The sequence below is a fragment of the Amia ocellicauda genome, chromosome 17, assembly GCF_036373705.1.
Source record: "Amia ocellicauda isolate fAmiCal2 chromosome 17, fAmiCal2.hap1, whole genome shotgun sequence".
NCBI lineage: Eukaryota > Metazoa > Chordata > Actinopteri > Amiiformes > Amiidae > Amia > Amia ocellicauda.
The window spans coordinates 27,777,313-27,793,013 of NC_089866.1; the positions used below are offsets into that span (position 1 = coordinate 27,777,313).

Consider the following 15,701-nt stretch of genomic DNA (forward strand, 5'->3'; position numbering starts at 1 on the left):
TATGCAGGGAACGAGCTGAGATTAGGAGCACTCCCTTTAAGAGAGTGCTCCTAATCTCAGCTCGTTACCTGTATAAAAGACACCTGGGAGCCAGAAATCTTGCTGATTGATAGGGGATCAAATACTTATTTCCCTCATTAACATGCAAATCAATTTATAACTTTTTTGAAATGCGTTTTTCTGGATTTTTTTGTTGTTATTCTGTCTCTCACTGTTAAAATACACCTACCATTAAAATTATAGACTGATCATTTCTTTGTCAGTGGGCAAACATACAAAATCAGCAGGGGATCAAATACTTTTTTCCCCTCACTGTATATATATATATATTTTTTTTTTTTCTAGTACAGTTTAAAGTGTATTGTGGTAAGTGAGAAGTAATATTTTAGTCTTGTTCGCTTGCATGTATACTAAGTTGGAGAAGTGTGCTCTCTTGCTCTTTGGAGTCAGATATTGGATAACTATCTACTTGCGCTTCAGAGTTTATCTCTATCTTATTGTCTCGCTCAGAGCCAGCTTCGGTCCCTCCATTGAGATCTGCTGTACGATCATTACTTCCTGTACCATTTATTTCCAGATTCGAGTGAAGGAAGTAGAAGGACTGAGAAAGTTGGAGCAGTCTCTGCAGTTCGGTCGGCTGACCGTCCTGTCTGCTTCTCTTCCCATCTCCTGGTCAGGGAAATCCCCACATTAACTCAATCTCTGCTGGCGGGAGTCTAAACCGTGCGGTACATCAAGTTCAACACGACTGACCTACCTCGACATCAACATCTGTTGACCTCGACCAACTATCCACCTCTCGACCATTCCGTCAACATCTCGACCAGCCTGTTGAAACTCTGGACCAAACGCGTCAACCTCGAACACCACCGTCCACCTCTCAACCATAGCTGTCGACCTCGTCCCACTTCGTCAACCTCTCGACATCGATGCCTCGACCTTTCATTGACCTTACAACAATTCTGTTGATATCTCGACCCTCGACGTCGACACCTTTGATCGCTTTTGAGGCGCCAAGATGACCTGTCAACAAACCTTGGCCAAAATCAACGTTCAGTGGATAGTATTTCCTGTGAGGGGTTAGGCGAAGTCCTCCTACCCCAGGAATTGTCCGTATATACTGGGGAGTCTGGAAGAGGAAGACATCAGGACAGACCTCTTGCTGTCCAGGATGAAGCCTAAAGGGGCATTCCTCCAGTGCTCCAGGTGCCAGAGCAAGCTGCCCTCTGACGATGGGCACGACTTCTGTGTCCGATGCCTGAGCGCTGAACACGCCCAACAAGCACTGACAGGCGACAGAGGCTGTGAGCATTGTACAGCCTTCACAGAGGCTATGCGCCGCAAGAGGGCCAGGAACTCCCCGCAATCTTCAAGAGCCTCAACGAGCCATCACAGTGGAAGCTCTACCCGCCGCTCATCTGCAGGCTCAGCCTGCACTGGGTCTCGCAGTTCACATACAGAAAAAGCTCCCTCGAACCAGCACAGATGGTGAGCTTCTTGGGAATGAGACTAGACTCCTACCTATCCAAAGACAGAATCAAGTCATTGGAGAAGTGCCTCGCATCATTCAGAAGGACATCGACTCTCCAACTGGTCAAGTTTCACAAACTGTTGGGGCTGATGGCGGCCGCCTCGAATATTGTCCCCCTGTGACTCATGCACATGCGTCCATTACAATGATGGGTAAACGCCCACAGGGTACACCCAGCGAGACACAAACACCACCCATTGACAATGACCTCAACATGCTGGCAGGCACTGACATGGTGGAGAGATCAAAACAATCTGCGCCTCGGCTCGCCCCTCAGATGCCTGCACAGACAGGAAGTCATCACCACAGATGACTCAGGTACAGGATGGGTTGCTGTCTGGAATGGGATGGGAGTCAGAGGGATGTGGAGCTGTGGAGATGTCTCAGGTCGTCCGCTCACATTAACGTACAGGAGCTGCAAGCAGTGGGGCTGGTTTTGCACCACTTTCACCATGTTCTGACAGACAGGCATGTCCTGGTTCGGACAGACAACACGTCGGTGGTGGCCTACATCAACCACTAGGGGGGCATACACTACTCCAGACTACATTGTTTGGCATGCAGACTTCTCCTGTGGGTGCAGGACAATCTCTGCTCAATACGGGCAATACACCTGCCCAGAGTGTCCAATACAGCGGCAGACATTCTCTCCAGGGAAGGTCCAGACAGCTTGGAGTGGAGACTGAATCCTCAGGTCGTGGAAAGAATCTGCCTCTTCTTCCACTGACACGGCAGAGGATTCTCCAGGACGGAGCCCAAGTCCTCCTGATTGCCCCCCGGTGGCCGAGACAGTTGTGGTTTGCGACGCTGGCACAGATGATCAGTGCGGATCCATTGCAGCTTCCGCTTTGACAGGACTTGCTGAGTCAAGTTGAGGGATTGCTGTGACACCCCAACTCAGCACACTGCCTAATGTCTATGGGGCTACCTGATAATGTTGTAGAAATGCTGCAGTCGGCCAGGGCCCCCTCCACTGGGGCCCAGTATACTTATAAGTGGTCAGCCTTCCAGAACTGGTGTCTAGCCAGACATGTGGATCCGGTGTCGTGGTGCCCCATGTCGACCATCCTGTGCATCCGGCAATGGCTGCTAGAAGATGGGAAATGTGCATCCACATTGAAGCTATATCTAGTTGCCATCTCAGCATGCCAATTTATGAAGGGTGCGAGATGTTTGAGACCACCAATAAAGGATACAATTCCAACCTGGGACTTGGAATTAGTTCTGCAAGGACTTAGCGGTGCTCCCTTTGAGCCAATTTCCACATCGGAGCTCCGCTTTCTCTCATTCAAGGCAGCCTTCCTTGTAGTGATAACGACAGCCAGGAGAATTAGTGAAATTAATGCCTTGTCTGTGGATAAAGCCTGGCTGATCTTCTCGGGAAGCAACGACAGAGTCACTCTGAAGACGAACCCAGCCTTCCTACTTAAGGTCGTGTCGGTATTCCACATGAATCAACCGATTGTCCTAGAGACGTTTCATCCCCCTCCACATACATTGGATGAGGACCACAGAAAACACACGCTCTGCCCTGTCCGGGTTTTGAAGTGCTATGTGCAGAGGACTGCACACAGCCACAAATCCGATTTGTCTGATATGGGTCCACCAACAGAGGGAGGGCAGTTTCAAAATAATGACTGGCGCACTGGGTGGTGGACGCAATCCGGCTCACCTATGAGACTGCTAAAGTTCCAATGCCTGAACATATCTCCAACAGTACTTAAAGAAATGAGGGAAATTATGTATAGGCCGCTAAGTCAAATATTCCAAATTACACTTAGAACAGGGGATGTGCCAACTGACTGGAAGACGTACCAATCCACAAGAAAGGGGACAAAACTGAGCCAGGAAATTACAGACCAATCAGTCTCACCTGCATCATCTATAAAATGTTGGAAAAAATGATTAGACAGAAAATAGAGGAGCATCTTAATGAAAACCATATTCTTGTAGATAGTCAACATGGGTTTAGACGAGGCAGATCATGTCTTACTAATTTATTAGAATTTTTTGAACATGCAACTGCAGCTGTAGATCATGTGAAAGCATATGATATGATATACTTAGATTTTCAGAAAGCTTTTGATAATGTTCCACACCAAAGACTGATCCTCAAATTGGAAGCTGTAGGCATTCAGGGTAATGTAAGTAGATGGATTATGAACTGGTTGATGAATAGGAAACAGAGGGTGTCGATTAGAGGAGTCGCTTCTAACTGGAGTGAGGTTGTTAGTGGAGTTCCACAGGGATCAGTACTAGGGCCTTTGCTTTTGCTAATCTATATTAATGATCTGGACTCTGGGATAGTTAGCAAACTTGTCAAATTTGCCACTGATACTAAAATAGGTGGCTCAGCAGAAATAATCTCGGCAGCACAGGCTATTCAAAGGGACTTAGATAACATTCAGTTGTGGGGCAACACCTGGCAGATGAAATTCAATGTGGACAAGTGCAAGGGTAATACACGCAGGTAACAAAAATGTCCACTATAATTACTCTATGGGAGGAATAGAACTAGATCGCATGAGAAAGACCTAGGAGTCTATGTGGACTCCTCACTTTCTCCATCCAAACAGTGTGGGGAAGCAATAAAAAAGGCAAACAGAATGCTAGGGTATATTGTCAAAAGTGTAGAATTTAAAACCAGGGAAGTAATGTTAAGACTGTATAATGCACTAGTTAGACCTCATCTGGAATACTGTGTGCAGTTCTGGGCATCACACTTCAAGAAGGATATTGCTGCTCTAGAGGCAGTTCAGAGGAGAGCAACCAGACTTATTCCAGGTCTGAAGGGAATGTCCTACTCGGAGAGACTGAGGGAACTGAACCTTTTCACCCTGGAACAGAGGAGACTACGTGGGGACTTGATCCAAGTCTTCAAAATCATGAAGGGCATCGACCACATCAAACCAGAGGAGCTTTTCCAGATCAGCAGCGACACACGCACCCGGGGACACAAATAGAAATTGGGCTACAAGGCATTCAAAACGGAAAACAGGAGACACTTCTTTACACAGAGAGTAGTCACAATCTGGAACAAACTCCCCAGGAATGTGGTAGATGCTGAAAATTTGGGAACATTTAAAAATAGACTGGATTGGATCCTTGGATCACTTAGTTATTAATGGACACCAAACGAGCACGATGGGTCGAATGGCCTCTCGTTTGTAAACTTTCTTATGTTATTATGTTCTTATATCTCAGCGCACTCAACAAGTGGACAGGCCATGTTGTGGGCTCTCTTTCACGGTGCCACACTTTCACAAGGTTCTACCGCCTCAACGTGGCAGACCGGCTGCGCCCAAACTTGGGCACCTAGGTGCTTCAAACAGCTGTCCCTCAGGCGCTTAATTTTTTGGCTTGGTTGTTGGGGATTTCTTATTTAATTTGCCATGGCCTTTATGTACATCGTCAATCTCATTGAATGTTGAGAGTTTATTTAATTTTTTCCTTATATTTCTTAAACTTATTTACCTGTGTGCTTTATTGCCTTCTATCCTCATTGCTCAAACCTAGTCTGATGCATTACATCTGCATTCCAACAAAAAAAAAAAAAAAAAAAAAAAAAACATGCAGACTGTGAAGCATGGTGGTGGGTGTATCATAGTTTGAGGTAGTTTTACAGCTTACAATCATTGAGGGAACAATTAATTCTGGATTTTCCCAGCAAATTCTACAGGAGAATGTCAGGATGTCTGTCTGTGAGCTGAATCTTAAAAGAATGTGGGTCAAGCAGCATGACAATGATCCTAAACACACAAGTAAATCTACAACTGAATGACTGAAGCACAAGAAATTTCACGTTTTGGAATGGATGAGTCAAAGTCCTGACCTGCCTAAAAATATCAAGTTCCGTAAAGAGGAATTGGACAAAATATGGGATTTTGTGCGGGATTGATAAACAGGTAAAGGAATCATTTGGTTGAAGTTGTTGCTGCTAAAGGTGGTGCCACCAGTCACTAAAGGTTCACATACTTATTCCAACAAAGACAGTGAATGTTGGATCAATGTCCTTATTAAAAAATGTAAAAGTATATATTTGTTGTGTGTTATTTGTTTAATCAGATTATATTTATCTATTATTACGATTTAGATGAAGATCAGATCAAATTTTTGGTCAAATTAATGCAGGAATACAGCTAATACTATAGCTTCCACAAACTTTTTTAACACTGTAAATACAATACATTGCAATGTAATTATTATTTGAACTGACACTGGTTAACGGTTTGATCTTTAAATCCATTTCAAATTAATGTCTACATTGTGTTATTAAAGACATTCTTGGACCTTCCATACCATTCCAGGGCAGGACATCAATCAAACCACTGCATTAGTCACTTACTTAACGTAAAATGAAAGCCCTTATACTGCAGTAAAATAACTATGCATTATGTGGAATAACCACCTGTCTGAAATTAAATGGAGGAAATCTTGCCTGCCCATGGTTGAAATATAAAGTGAGAGGACCTTAAGAGAACAGGGTTACCTGGCCAGATGATGGCTTCCAGTAATGTCACTCTCCGAGCCAGAAGCTCAAGATCAGCCTGCATGTCTTGGAACATCTGCAAACTAAAGGCCTATTGGAGATCGAAAACAGTGACAGGGATGGGAAGCGAAGGCAGGTGAACCGCAAGCCCTTACCTGACACCCAGAGCCCAGACACTGAAGGCAAGAATCAGGACAGACCTATCCCCCAATTGCAACCAGCATGAGAATCCACCTTTAGTAAAACCAAATACTGTTACACCAGGCTTTCTACCTGTACAAGAAGTATACCTATGGAGGTTGGGGGAATCTGACAGACACTTATTTTTGATGTCCTCAGGCCTCTACCATCCTATTGTATTGAAAAACTGGTTGGTGATACAAATCATTATTATTAGACTTACTGCCCAATGGTAAGAGCTTGAAGATTCCCTTCATATGTCAATTCATGAATTAAACAACTGATAAATGCACATTAAATGAAAATAAACTAGTAAAGAATAAAGTGCATCATCCTTCCCTGTAAGGTTTTATGACAGTGGCTGACATTTAAAGTCAGGTGATCCTTCCTTTTAGTTTAATGTATTTGTATCGCACTGGAACAGACTGGCTACCTCAGCACAGGATTTCACAAGGTGGATTTTCATGAAGGCAGAAGATTGCAGTGGCTGATGTTCCACAGAAAGAGAGATCCCACCTAACCAGAGTTTAAACCTGTCCACTGCCCCTACTCACCATGGATACCAATCATAGTCTCAAGGATTAAAACTCTCTCGGCTAAAATCTTCAGCGCCTCTCGGATTTGATGAATCCCGTCCCCCTGTGGAAAATAGATACAGCCGTCAAGGCATAGGGCACAGCCAAAGCTCGCCGCAGTCCTTAATCTTTGGCAGTTAGAGGGTTAACTCGCCCCCCCACCCCTCCTCACCAGTCTGGCCATGCGTCAAGTCAAGGCAGTGCTACTACATGCACATTGCATGGCAGACTCAAGGCCATGAACATCGTTCCATCACATTTCTGCATTCCTTCTAAAGCGCTGATGATAAACCCAGCAGCCACTTCAAGTTTGGGTAAAGCAGCAGGTGATAAGACATTTCAAGGTTGGTAAATGCTTTGCAACAGATATGGACAATAAATTCTAGCACTAAGAAACAAAGTGTAGCTAAAGTATGTAGCAACAATGAGTCTGTCCAGGCTTAGGAATCTGCACACAAAGTCCAAGTAATATCTAAGTGGAACTGGGGAGCATTTAATTTCTTACAAAAAAGGGTTATTTTAAAAAATATGGTGGCATCTGAAACTGAACTGAAATTTAAAAATTCAGCAGGACTCACTCTTGGGACATAGGAAGTTATGTACTTAAAAAAATGCCTTGATCATCATGCAGCTTCACCTGCTTCTACAGGGAATTCGCATTCAACAAAGCCCTTTAATCAAGATATGCACAGCTTCCTTCTCAATCAACAGGACTCTTGCTACAACATTACTATATTATGTTTTAGTGTAAAACATAAGTAACTGTTTTTATGTGTCTCATTTGTCTAATGTTTTATGAAGCCAGCTGATTATGTGACATATGGCTTAGATTTTGCTCTGGCTCCTATATGAAAGAGCAACAGTCTGGCTGTATTAACTTCTAAATTACTACCATGATTCTTCAACAAGGTGATGATAAAAAAAGCAATGTATATATGATTTAAAAATAGTTTCTTACTCTTATTCCCGAGTTCCTATTGTATATCTCAGTAGATACTGTATAACTATTAAATGTTCTTTTCCTGTGTGATCTTTCCCTCAGAAAAGTATTGCTGCATAATTTCTTCAAATTAAAGGGCTTTTCTTTTCTTAGTTAAGCATCCCCTTTAAACAAACAACCAACTAGTAATAGGTCAAACAAATGAAACAATTGGTTTTGGAATCTTTCAGACATAACAAACAGACACTAAGGTTGTATGTGCATGTCAGTAAGGCATAGGGGTTAATGATACACAGGCAATGGTTATTTGTGAGAGGAATGGGTTATTTTAAGACAATCACTTATTTAAACTGAATCATGATTTTACACATAAAATGTCAGACTATTTTACAGCCTGTGGATAAATCCAATGGTAGGATATATTAGAACCTGGATAAGGGGTGGCCTTTTTCTGTCCTGGGAAGTTATCAAACAAGGTGTGGAGTAATATATGAGAAGGGTCTGAAAGCTAAGAGCTATCAGTAAGAGTCAAAGGGATTGAGACCTTGATCATAAATGGCTAACCATTGAGGCTACATCACGTTGTACAATTTAACTTTCTGAAATACTTTTAGTTAATAATTACTTATATCAATTAAAAATATGGTCAGGACATCATATTATGGTTGAAGAATACATTTTCTTTTAAATAATAATAATGATAATATAATGTGTGTGTGTGTGTGTGTGTGTGTGTGTATATATATATATATATATATATACACTCACCTAAAGGATTATTAGGAACACCATACTAATACTGTGTTTGACCCCCTTTCGCCTTCAGAACTGCCTTAATTCTGCGTGGCATTGATTCAACAAGGTGCTGAAAGCATTCTTTAGAAATGTTGGCCCATATTGATAGGATAGCATCTTGCAGTTGATGGAGATTTGTGGGATGCACATCCAGGGCACGAAGCTCCCGTTCCACCACATCCCAAAGATGCTCTATTGGGTTGAGATCTGGTGACTGTGGGGGCCAGTTTAGTACAGTGAACTCATTGTAATGTTCAAGAAACCAATTTGAAATGATTCGACCTTTGTGACATGGTGCATTATCCTGCTGGAAGTAGCCATCAGAGGATGGGTACATGGTGGTCATAAAGGGATGGACATGGTCAGAAACAATGCTCAGGTAGGCCGTGGCATTTAAACGATGCCCAATTGGCACTAAGGGGCCTAAAGTGTGCCAAGAAAACATCCCTCACACCATTACACCACCACCACCAGCCTGCACAGTGGTAACAAGGCATGATGGATCCATGTTCTCATTCTGTTTACGCCAAATTCTGACTCTACCATCTGAATGTCTCAACAGAAATCGAGACTCATCAGACCAGGCAACATTTTTCCAGTCTTCAACTGTCCAATTTTGGTGAGCTTGTGCAAATTGTAGCCTCTTTTTCCTATTTGTAGTGGAGATGAGTGGTACCCGGTGGGGTCTTCTGCTGTTGTAGCCCATCCGCCTCAAGGTTGTACGTGTTGTGGCTTCACAAATGCTTTGCTGCATACCTCGGTTGTAACGAGTGGTTATTTCAGTCAAAGTTGCTCTTCTATCAGCTTGAATCAGTCGGCCCATTCTCCTCTGACCTCTACCATCAACAAGGCATTTTCGCCCACAGGACTGCCGCATACTGGATGTTTTTCCCTTTTCACACCATTCTTTGTAAACCCTAGAAATGGTTGTGCATGAAAATCCCAGTAACTGAGCAGATTGTGAAATACTCAGACCGGCCTGTCTGGCACCAACAACCATGCCACGCTCAAAATTGCTTAAATCACCTTTCTTTCCCATTCAGACATTCAGTTTGGAGTTCAGGAGATTGTCTTGACCAGGACCACACCCCTAAATGCATTGAAGCAACTGCCATGTGATTGGTTGGTTAGATAATTGCATTAATGAGAAATTGAACAGGTGTTCCTAATAATCCTTTAGGTGAGTGTATATATATATATATATATACAGTATGTGAAGTTAACTATTGTGCAGAAAATTGTTTAACTGTAGCATTGCTGACATGATTGTGTGGACAGCAGAACAGATCACAATTAAGCTCATAAAGCCTGTGAGGTTAAATTCTTGTAATCTTGGCAAAATAAATAGCTTTCATTTATTATTAAAAACAAAAGTCAGTAAGTGAAAAGTGCTATGTATTAGACCAGAAAACCCACAGGCCCTTGTCCCATTTCTCTCTCACTGGAAAAGAAACACAAATGAAAAAAAAGAGCCCTGGTTTTTAGGGGGTTCATTTAAGTGCACAGACTTTAAATCCTGATCCTCTGTTTCAGGCTTAAAGGGTTAATCATGGATCATGCAAGCATGCATTGTGGGACACTGTACGATAGCTGTATCCATTGACCCTTATTCCCCAGTACCACCACCACCACCATGTTTCCCACAAACATAAGACATGAAGCACTTGGCATATACAATTAAATACATTCCTGAATGATGTAGCCAAATAAATATTTGGACTTAAGATATTTCTGGATTCTTTACTTGTAAGCAAACATTTATCTTTAGACCATGTCTGGATCAATTAAATTACATTTCAATATGTCTAATATTTATAAATCAGTAAATTCAATATTTTTCTTGAAAACTGTCAACTTTACAACATTAAAATATTATTTTGATTAGAATTTAAGTATGTTTCTTTATGTATTGGGACTCTACTTGTATACAGAATACTTTGTTAATACACATTTTTTCAGGAGTAAATCATTACGTTCCACTAGAGGGAGGTATTGACTTACTTTACTTGGACTAAATTTACCTAGAGATGTAAATTGCTTTAAGGAGCAGTAACAGATCAGTCATCAAATATGTGTTAATTTTAATGTACAAACATTTATTTTGACAGGACAAATGTACTTCAAAATACTTTGATTGAACACTAACTCTACTCTATAACCTTGTTTACCTTGTGAAAATGGACAGGAGTGTATTTCAATAAAACAGCCTCTCCATTTTCATGTATATGTATATGCCAAGTGCTGAGGCACGGAAGTGACTGTGAAAGGTAGCCATGGAAACAATTTCTTGCAGAGGAAGGTGGATGGATTTAGGGTCAGACAGAACATTATTTAAGGCCCACGGCCCAACGGCCCAACAAAACAGCCTAATAATAAACTGTAACAGTAAACTATTACAACAACAGCATTTGCACTTGTGTAAACACAGCTGCACATAATAAGACTTAATTCCATGCAAGCATTTGACAAGGCATTAAGTCTTTGTGTAATTTTGGTGTATATGGTTTCTTGGTAACAGTAAATAGAGTTTACTATTTTGTTCATTATCTGTATTTTCTTAAGCTGTGCAATTTAATAAAACTAAGGTATTATGCACCACAGCTTTGGACAAAGTATTGTACACATTCCTGTCTTCATAATGCAGTCTTTAAAACACATGAATATCACTCTTAAGAACTTATTACTTAGTACTACTACAATTATTTGGATTTGTCAATGAAGAAACACTATTTAAAAATACAATTTTGCTGCTAACTTACAAGAATAACTTTATAAAACAACAACATCAACAAAGAAAAAATGTCACTTTCTTCATAACTTCCAATTCAAATATTATGTATAACAATTGAAAGGTACAGATTAAAACATAACAAGTTTGCATAGAAAGGACAGGCTATAAGTAAATTTCTGTCCTAAACTGTGTGAAGAATTATGAAAGTTAATGTGAGCATTATAATTAGGAAAGAACTTAGAACTCCAAATTTTGTGAAGTATTGATAGATCTTAAGAAGCTGTCTTGTCAATGCCTGTGAGCCCATGCTTACAATAAAACCTGGAACAGTACGTTTTTATATCAAGTTATAAATTATATGATTTTATATTTTTATATATATGAAAAACAACCCTGCCTGATTTATGTTCATTTTCATCTCCTTGATGTACTTTTTTTTGTAAGAGAAGGGAAAGCTATATATATATATATATATATATATATATATATATATATATATATATACACATACACACACACACACAGACAGGTGACAAATTAAAGGAAAAACCTGAATAAGTGGAGAAACATAGCGAAGGTGTACTGCATGATACAATTAAGCAATTAACATCCTATCATACTCTGTGGCATGTATGAAAATGCTTTGCAGTCCCAGCTGACCTCGATTTTGTATCAAGATGGCAAGAGGAAAGGATCTAAGTGACTTTGAAAGAGGGGTCATTATTGGGGCATGAATGGCAGGAGCTTCAGTCACAAAGATTGCTCAACTGGCTAGTGTTTCAATAGGAACAGTGACTAAAGTTACATCTGCATTTAGATATATGGGAAAGATATCAGTAAATGGAGTTGGAAATTGTGGTCAAAAGCACACATTCAATGACCGTGATGCACGTGCATTACTGTGATATGTAAGGAAAAACAGAAGAGGAACTCTTTCCCAGGTGACTGAGAATGTCAATGCAGGATGTGATCAGACTGTCAGCAAGAACAGTCTGTTGAGAACTACACAGATAGGGATATTATAGTAGGGTTGCAGTACATAAACCCCTCATTACAAAGACAAATGCCCATTTGAGAGTTCAGTGGTGCAAAAACCATAGGCACTGGTCTACAAAGATGTGGAAAAAAGTGATATGGGCAGATTCATCCTTCACCATATTCTTGACAAGTGGGTGAGTACATGTGTGGTGACACCAAGAGAATGGTATAGGCCTGACTACTTGACCCCTACAGTGAGGGGGTCCGGAGGCTCTGTGGGGGGCATTTTCCAGGCATGGTTTGGGTCCACTTGTCCCCTTAGAGGGAAGGGTCACTGCAAATCAATAAAAAAGTTATTCTGAGTGATCACCTTTATCCTATGGTGAAACATTTCTATCCTGACGGGAGTGGTCTCTTCCAAGATGACAATTCCCCCATCCACAGGGCACGAGGGCTCACTGAATGCTTTGATGAGTATGAAAATGATGTGAATCATATGCTATGGCCTTTGCAGTCACCAGATCTCAACCCAATTGAATACCTCTGGGAGATTTTGGACCGACGTGTTAGACAGCGCTCTCCATCACCATCATCAAAACACCAAAGGTGCAATGAAGCTGTTCTGGTGGTTCGTGTTGGCCCAACACCTTACTGAGACACTTTATATTGGTTTTTCCTTTGTCACCCGTCTGTATATATACATTACTACATTAAATTACTATATTAATTAATTTTACTGAAAGATTGTCCAGAAATGGGTTAAAGGGTATTGTATGCAATCATTTTATGTTATTATCACAACTGTATTACAATTATTTTATTCCTTGTAAAAACATATTTTTCTTAACCTTTACAGCACCAGAACTGATAACATTTTGCACAAACCTAGAGAGGGTCCCAGATGTTTGGAATTAATGTATAAATAAAGATATTTAATTCAGAATAAACTGTAAATGAATCACTAAATCCTCAGAAACAAGTTTTAAAATCCTAAATTTCATCCATGATTTTTTAATGTCATATAATAATTTCAGAAGTTTAGCACCAGAGATTTGCAAGTTTATAACAGCTTTCAAATGTATTCATAAGGACACAGTTTTTGCATAATTATGAGTATGATGGCTAAACTGGTTCTGTGAGTAAGACTGCTTTCTAGTTGCTAAAAAAAAACTTTTTTGTATTGTGCTTACAGTTTCTGTATATGAGGCTTCAACCACATTTCAAACATCCTTTATACTCTTAGTATACTAGTTTGTCAAGGGTAATGTGATTTTAAGCAAATATTAATCATGTTTATTGAACATGTATAATCAATAACGAGGAATGTCCAGTGTTTCTAGCTGAAACATGCACAATATATCTCATTGTATGACTGTAATTTATGTATAGTTAACAGATTGGTGTCTGCTACTGTGAACTCATTATCTTTATCCTTTATCCTTTTACTTCCACTGGCATTTGGCAAGATGTTTTGACATGGCTGCTGGCTGTTTATGATTGAAAGTACAGGAAAGTTTGATTTTCAATTTTGAAGAAAGTCTAACTACATTCAGCTGTCAAGTTTGATTTTGATGATTTCCAAATTATTCCAAGTGTGCAACATATAAGAAACACATAATTATTTGAAATTAAGTCAGTTAGCAAAATTGTGAATTCTTTAGTTAGCAGCTTTGATACTTGAATACATAGGGAAAGTGTTCAGGTGGTGAAGTGAATTCAGGACCTTTTCCTTTTTTTTTCCCCCCACTAGAATGCACTGCTTGACAGACATAGCATAAGAACTGGGTGCATTTAAGTAAGATATGACATAGGAAATAGCCAGGGAAGTGATAATGAGTGCTGTTAATAAATGAGTGCATGATTTCAATATGACTGTCCTGAGGGAGTTAGTGACATAAATGAGGAATGTACAGAGACAGAGTGTTCAAGAATCAGTACAAAATTGGAAAGAGAGAGGAAACTTTTGCCTAGTTTAAACCAAGGGATTCAGATTCACATAGCACAGGTTTTTGGTTTTCTACTGTGGAAACTGCCAGTTGGTCCAATTGAGGCTTCAAATTGAGACCAAAACCATGTATGCAGGCATAATAAAAATAACATAAGTGCCCTAGGTTTCCATGTAAAAGTAGTTTGGGAAAATTAGCTGTTGTATTTTGAGATTGAAAAAGTGGGAAAACGTGAAAAAGAAAAAAAAAAAGGTGAGCTATCTGTGGGATATCAGGTGAATAAAAGTTTCAGTATTATTCCTAAGGATCTACCCTCCAAAGTAAGTCAGTTGTGACCCATGCATTTAGCACTGGCTCTGTCTGTTGTCCCACGGGACACAGTGTTACAGGAGTAGGCAATGTGTCAATGTGTGGGCAAAAGTCTTACCGGCAGGCCTTTCTCTCCTTGCTCCCCTTTCAGCCCTGGCTCTCCCTGAGGGGATACAAAAAAGCTTATTAGGGAACTGAAGTTTTCAGATGCACACTTATTTGTTTTTCTAATGCCCCTTTCCAAAATTGTACTATGTATAACACTGTTCACCTGCTGTATAACTAAGGACAAACAAATGGTATTCCTTTGCATCATAACTAAGAACACTGTTAGAAATATCACATCTGTTTTTTATCTATACTATATCATATATATGGCAAGAGCACAATATTGATATTTTGTTTTTCTTTCTACACCCTGGTTTAGTATAATGTACTGCCCAAGGACGTAACTGACTCCACTATTCAAACATACTATAGACACTGCTGAGCCACTTGTGTCAGAGATGTAATGGTAGTCCAATGTGTCCAAAGCTGTAGAAATAGGGAATGTTGCCTGACAAATAAAATACTAAAACAAAGACAAATACTATGTGTCTCTATTGTTTATAATATATATTACTGCATTAAAATAATTGTTCACACATTTCTAACAAAATGTGCTTATGTGTGTGTAAACTGTAAAGGTGAATGCAATAATAGAGACAGACAGATATATTGTGCGGTCAGACACACAGCCAGGCAAGCTTCTTACCGGCTCTCCTTTGAACCCCCTCTCTCCGGGATACCCCAGGGATCCCTGGAATTTCCAATAAAGGACTTTTTAAGAGAGGCAATAGTTGATGTACAAAAACAGTGGTTGCCAAGTTCCAAAAATGGGTGCCGGTAAAGCCAAATGCACAGTATATCATTTCAAAATGCTTATGCAGAATGAATTCATCACCTCTCACAGCAAGTATATTACTTACTTGCTCCCCTCTGTCTCCTTTTGGTCCAGCTGGCCCCTGGATACCATGAGCCCCTGGTTGGCCCTAAAGAGACACAAAGGCAGTTGTAAGTAAGGGAAAATCCATGCAGTGACACTGTGACTATTGTACCCAGTGTATAAAAGCTTAATACAGAAGTGATCTTCTATTCTTTCCTTCTTCCTCCTTACTTTCTGCTCATCTGGTGTTCTCTCTCCCTCAGTTTGCACATGCTACTCCACTACTCAGCTCCCTTCATTGG

At 40.4% G+C, this 15,701-nt stretch overlaps 1 protein-coding gene across 4 annotated transcripts in view; it reads right to left on the reverse strand.

Moving 5' to 3' along the window:
* The window catches only part of emid1 (EMI domain containing 1), a 180,194-nt gene that overhangs the window by 4,738 nt on the left and 159,755 nt on the right, over positions 1 to 15,701 (reverse strand). Inside the window, exons 12-16 of one of the 4 annotated variants that reach the window (XM_066689178.1) lie at positions 15,443 to 15,505; positions 15,229 to 15,273; positions 14,593 to 14,637; positions 6,755 to 6,839; positions 6,021 to 6,111 (exon numbers count right to left, since the gene is read on the reverse strand). In XM_066689178.1, coding sequence (XP_066545275.1) covers positions 6,104 to 6,111; positions 6,755 to 6,839; positions 14,593 to 14,637; positions 15,229 to 15,273; positions 15,443 to 15,505 — 246 coding nt within the window. In that variant the 3' untranslated portion in view covers positions 6,021 to 6,103. Of the gene's footprint in view, positions 1 to 6,020; positions 6,112 to 6,754; positions 6,840 to 14,592; positions 14,638 to 15,228; positions 15,274 to 15,442; positions 15,506 to 15,701 lie in introns of those variants that run through there. The other 3 variants (XM_066689175.1, XM_066689176.1, XM_066689177.1) reach the window with 3 other exon arrangements.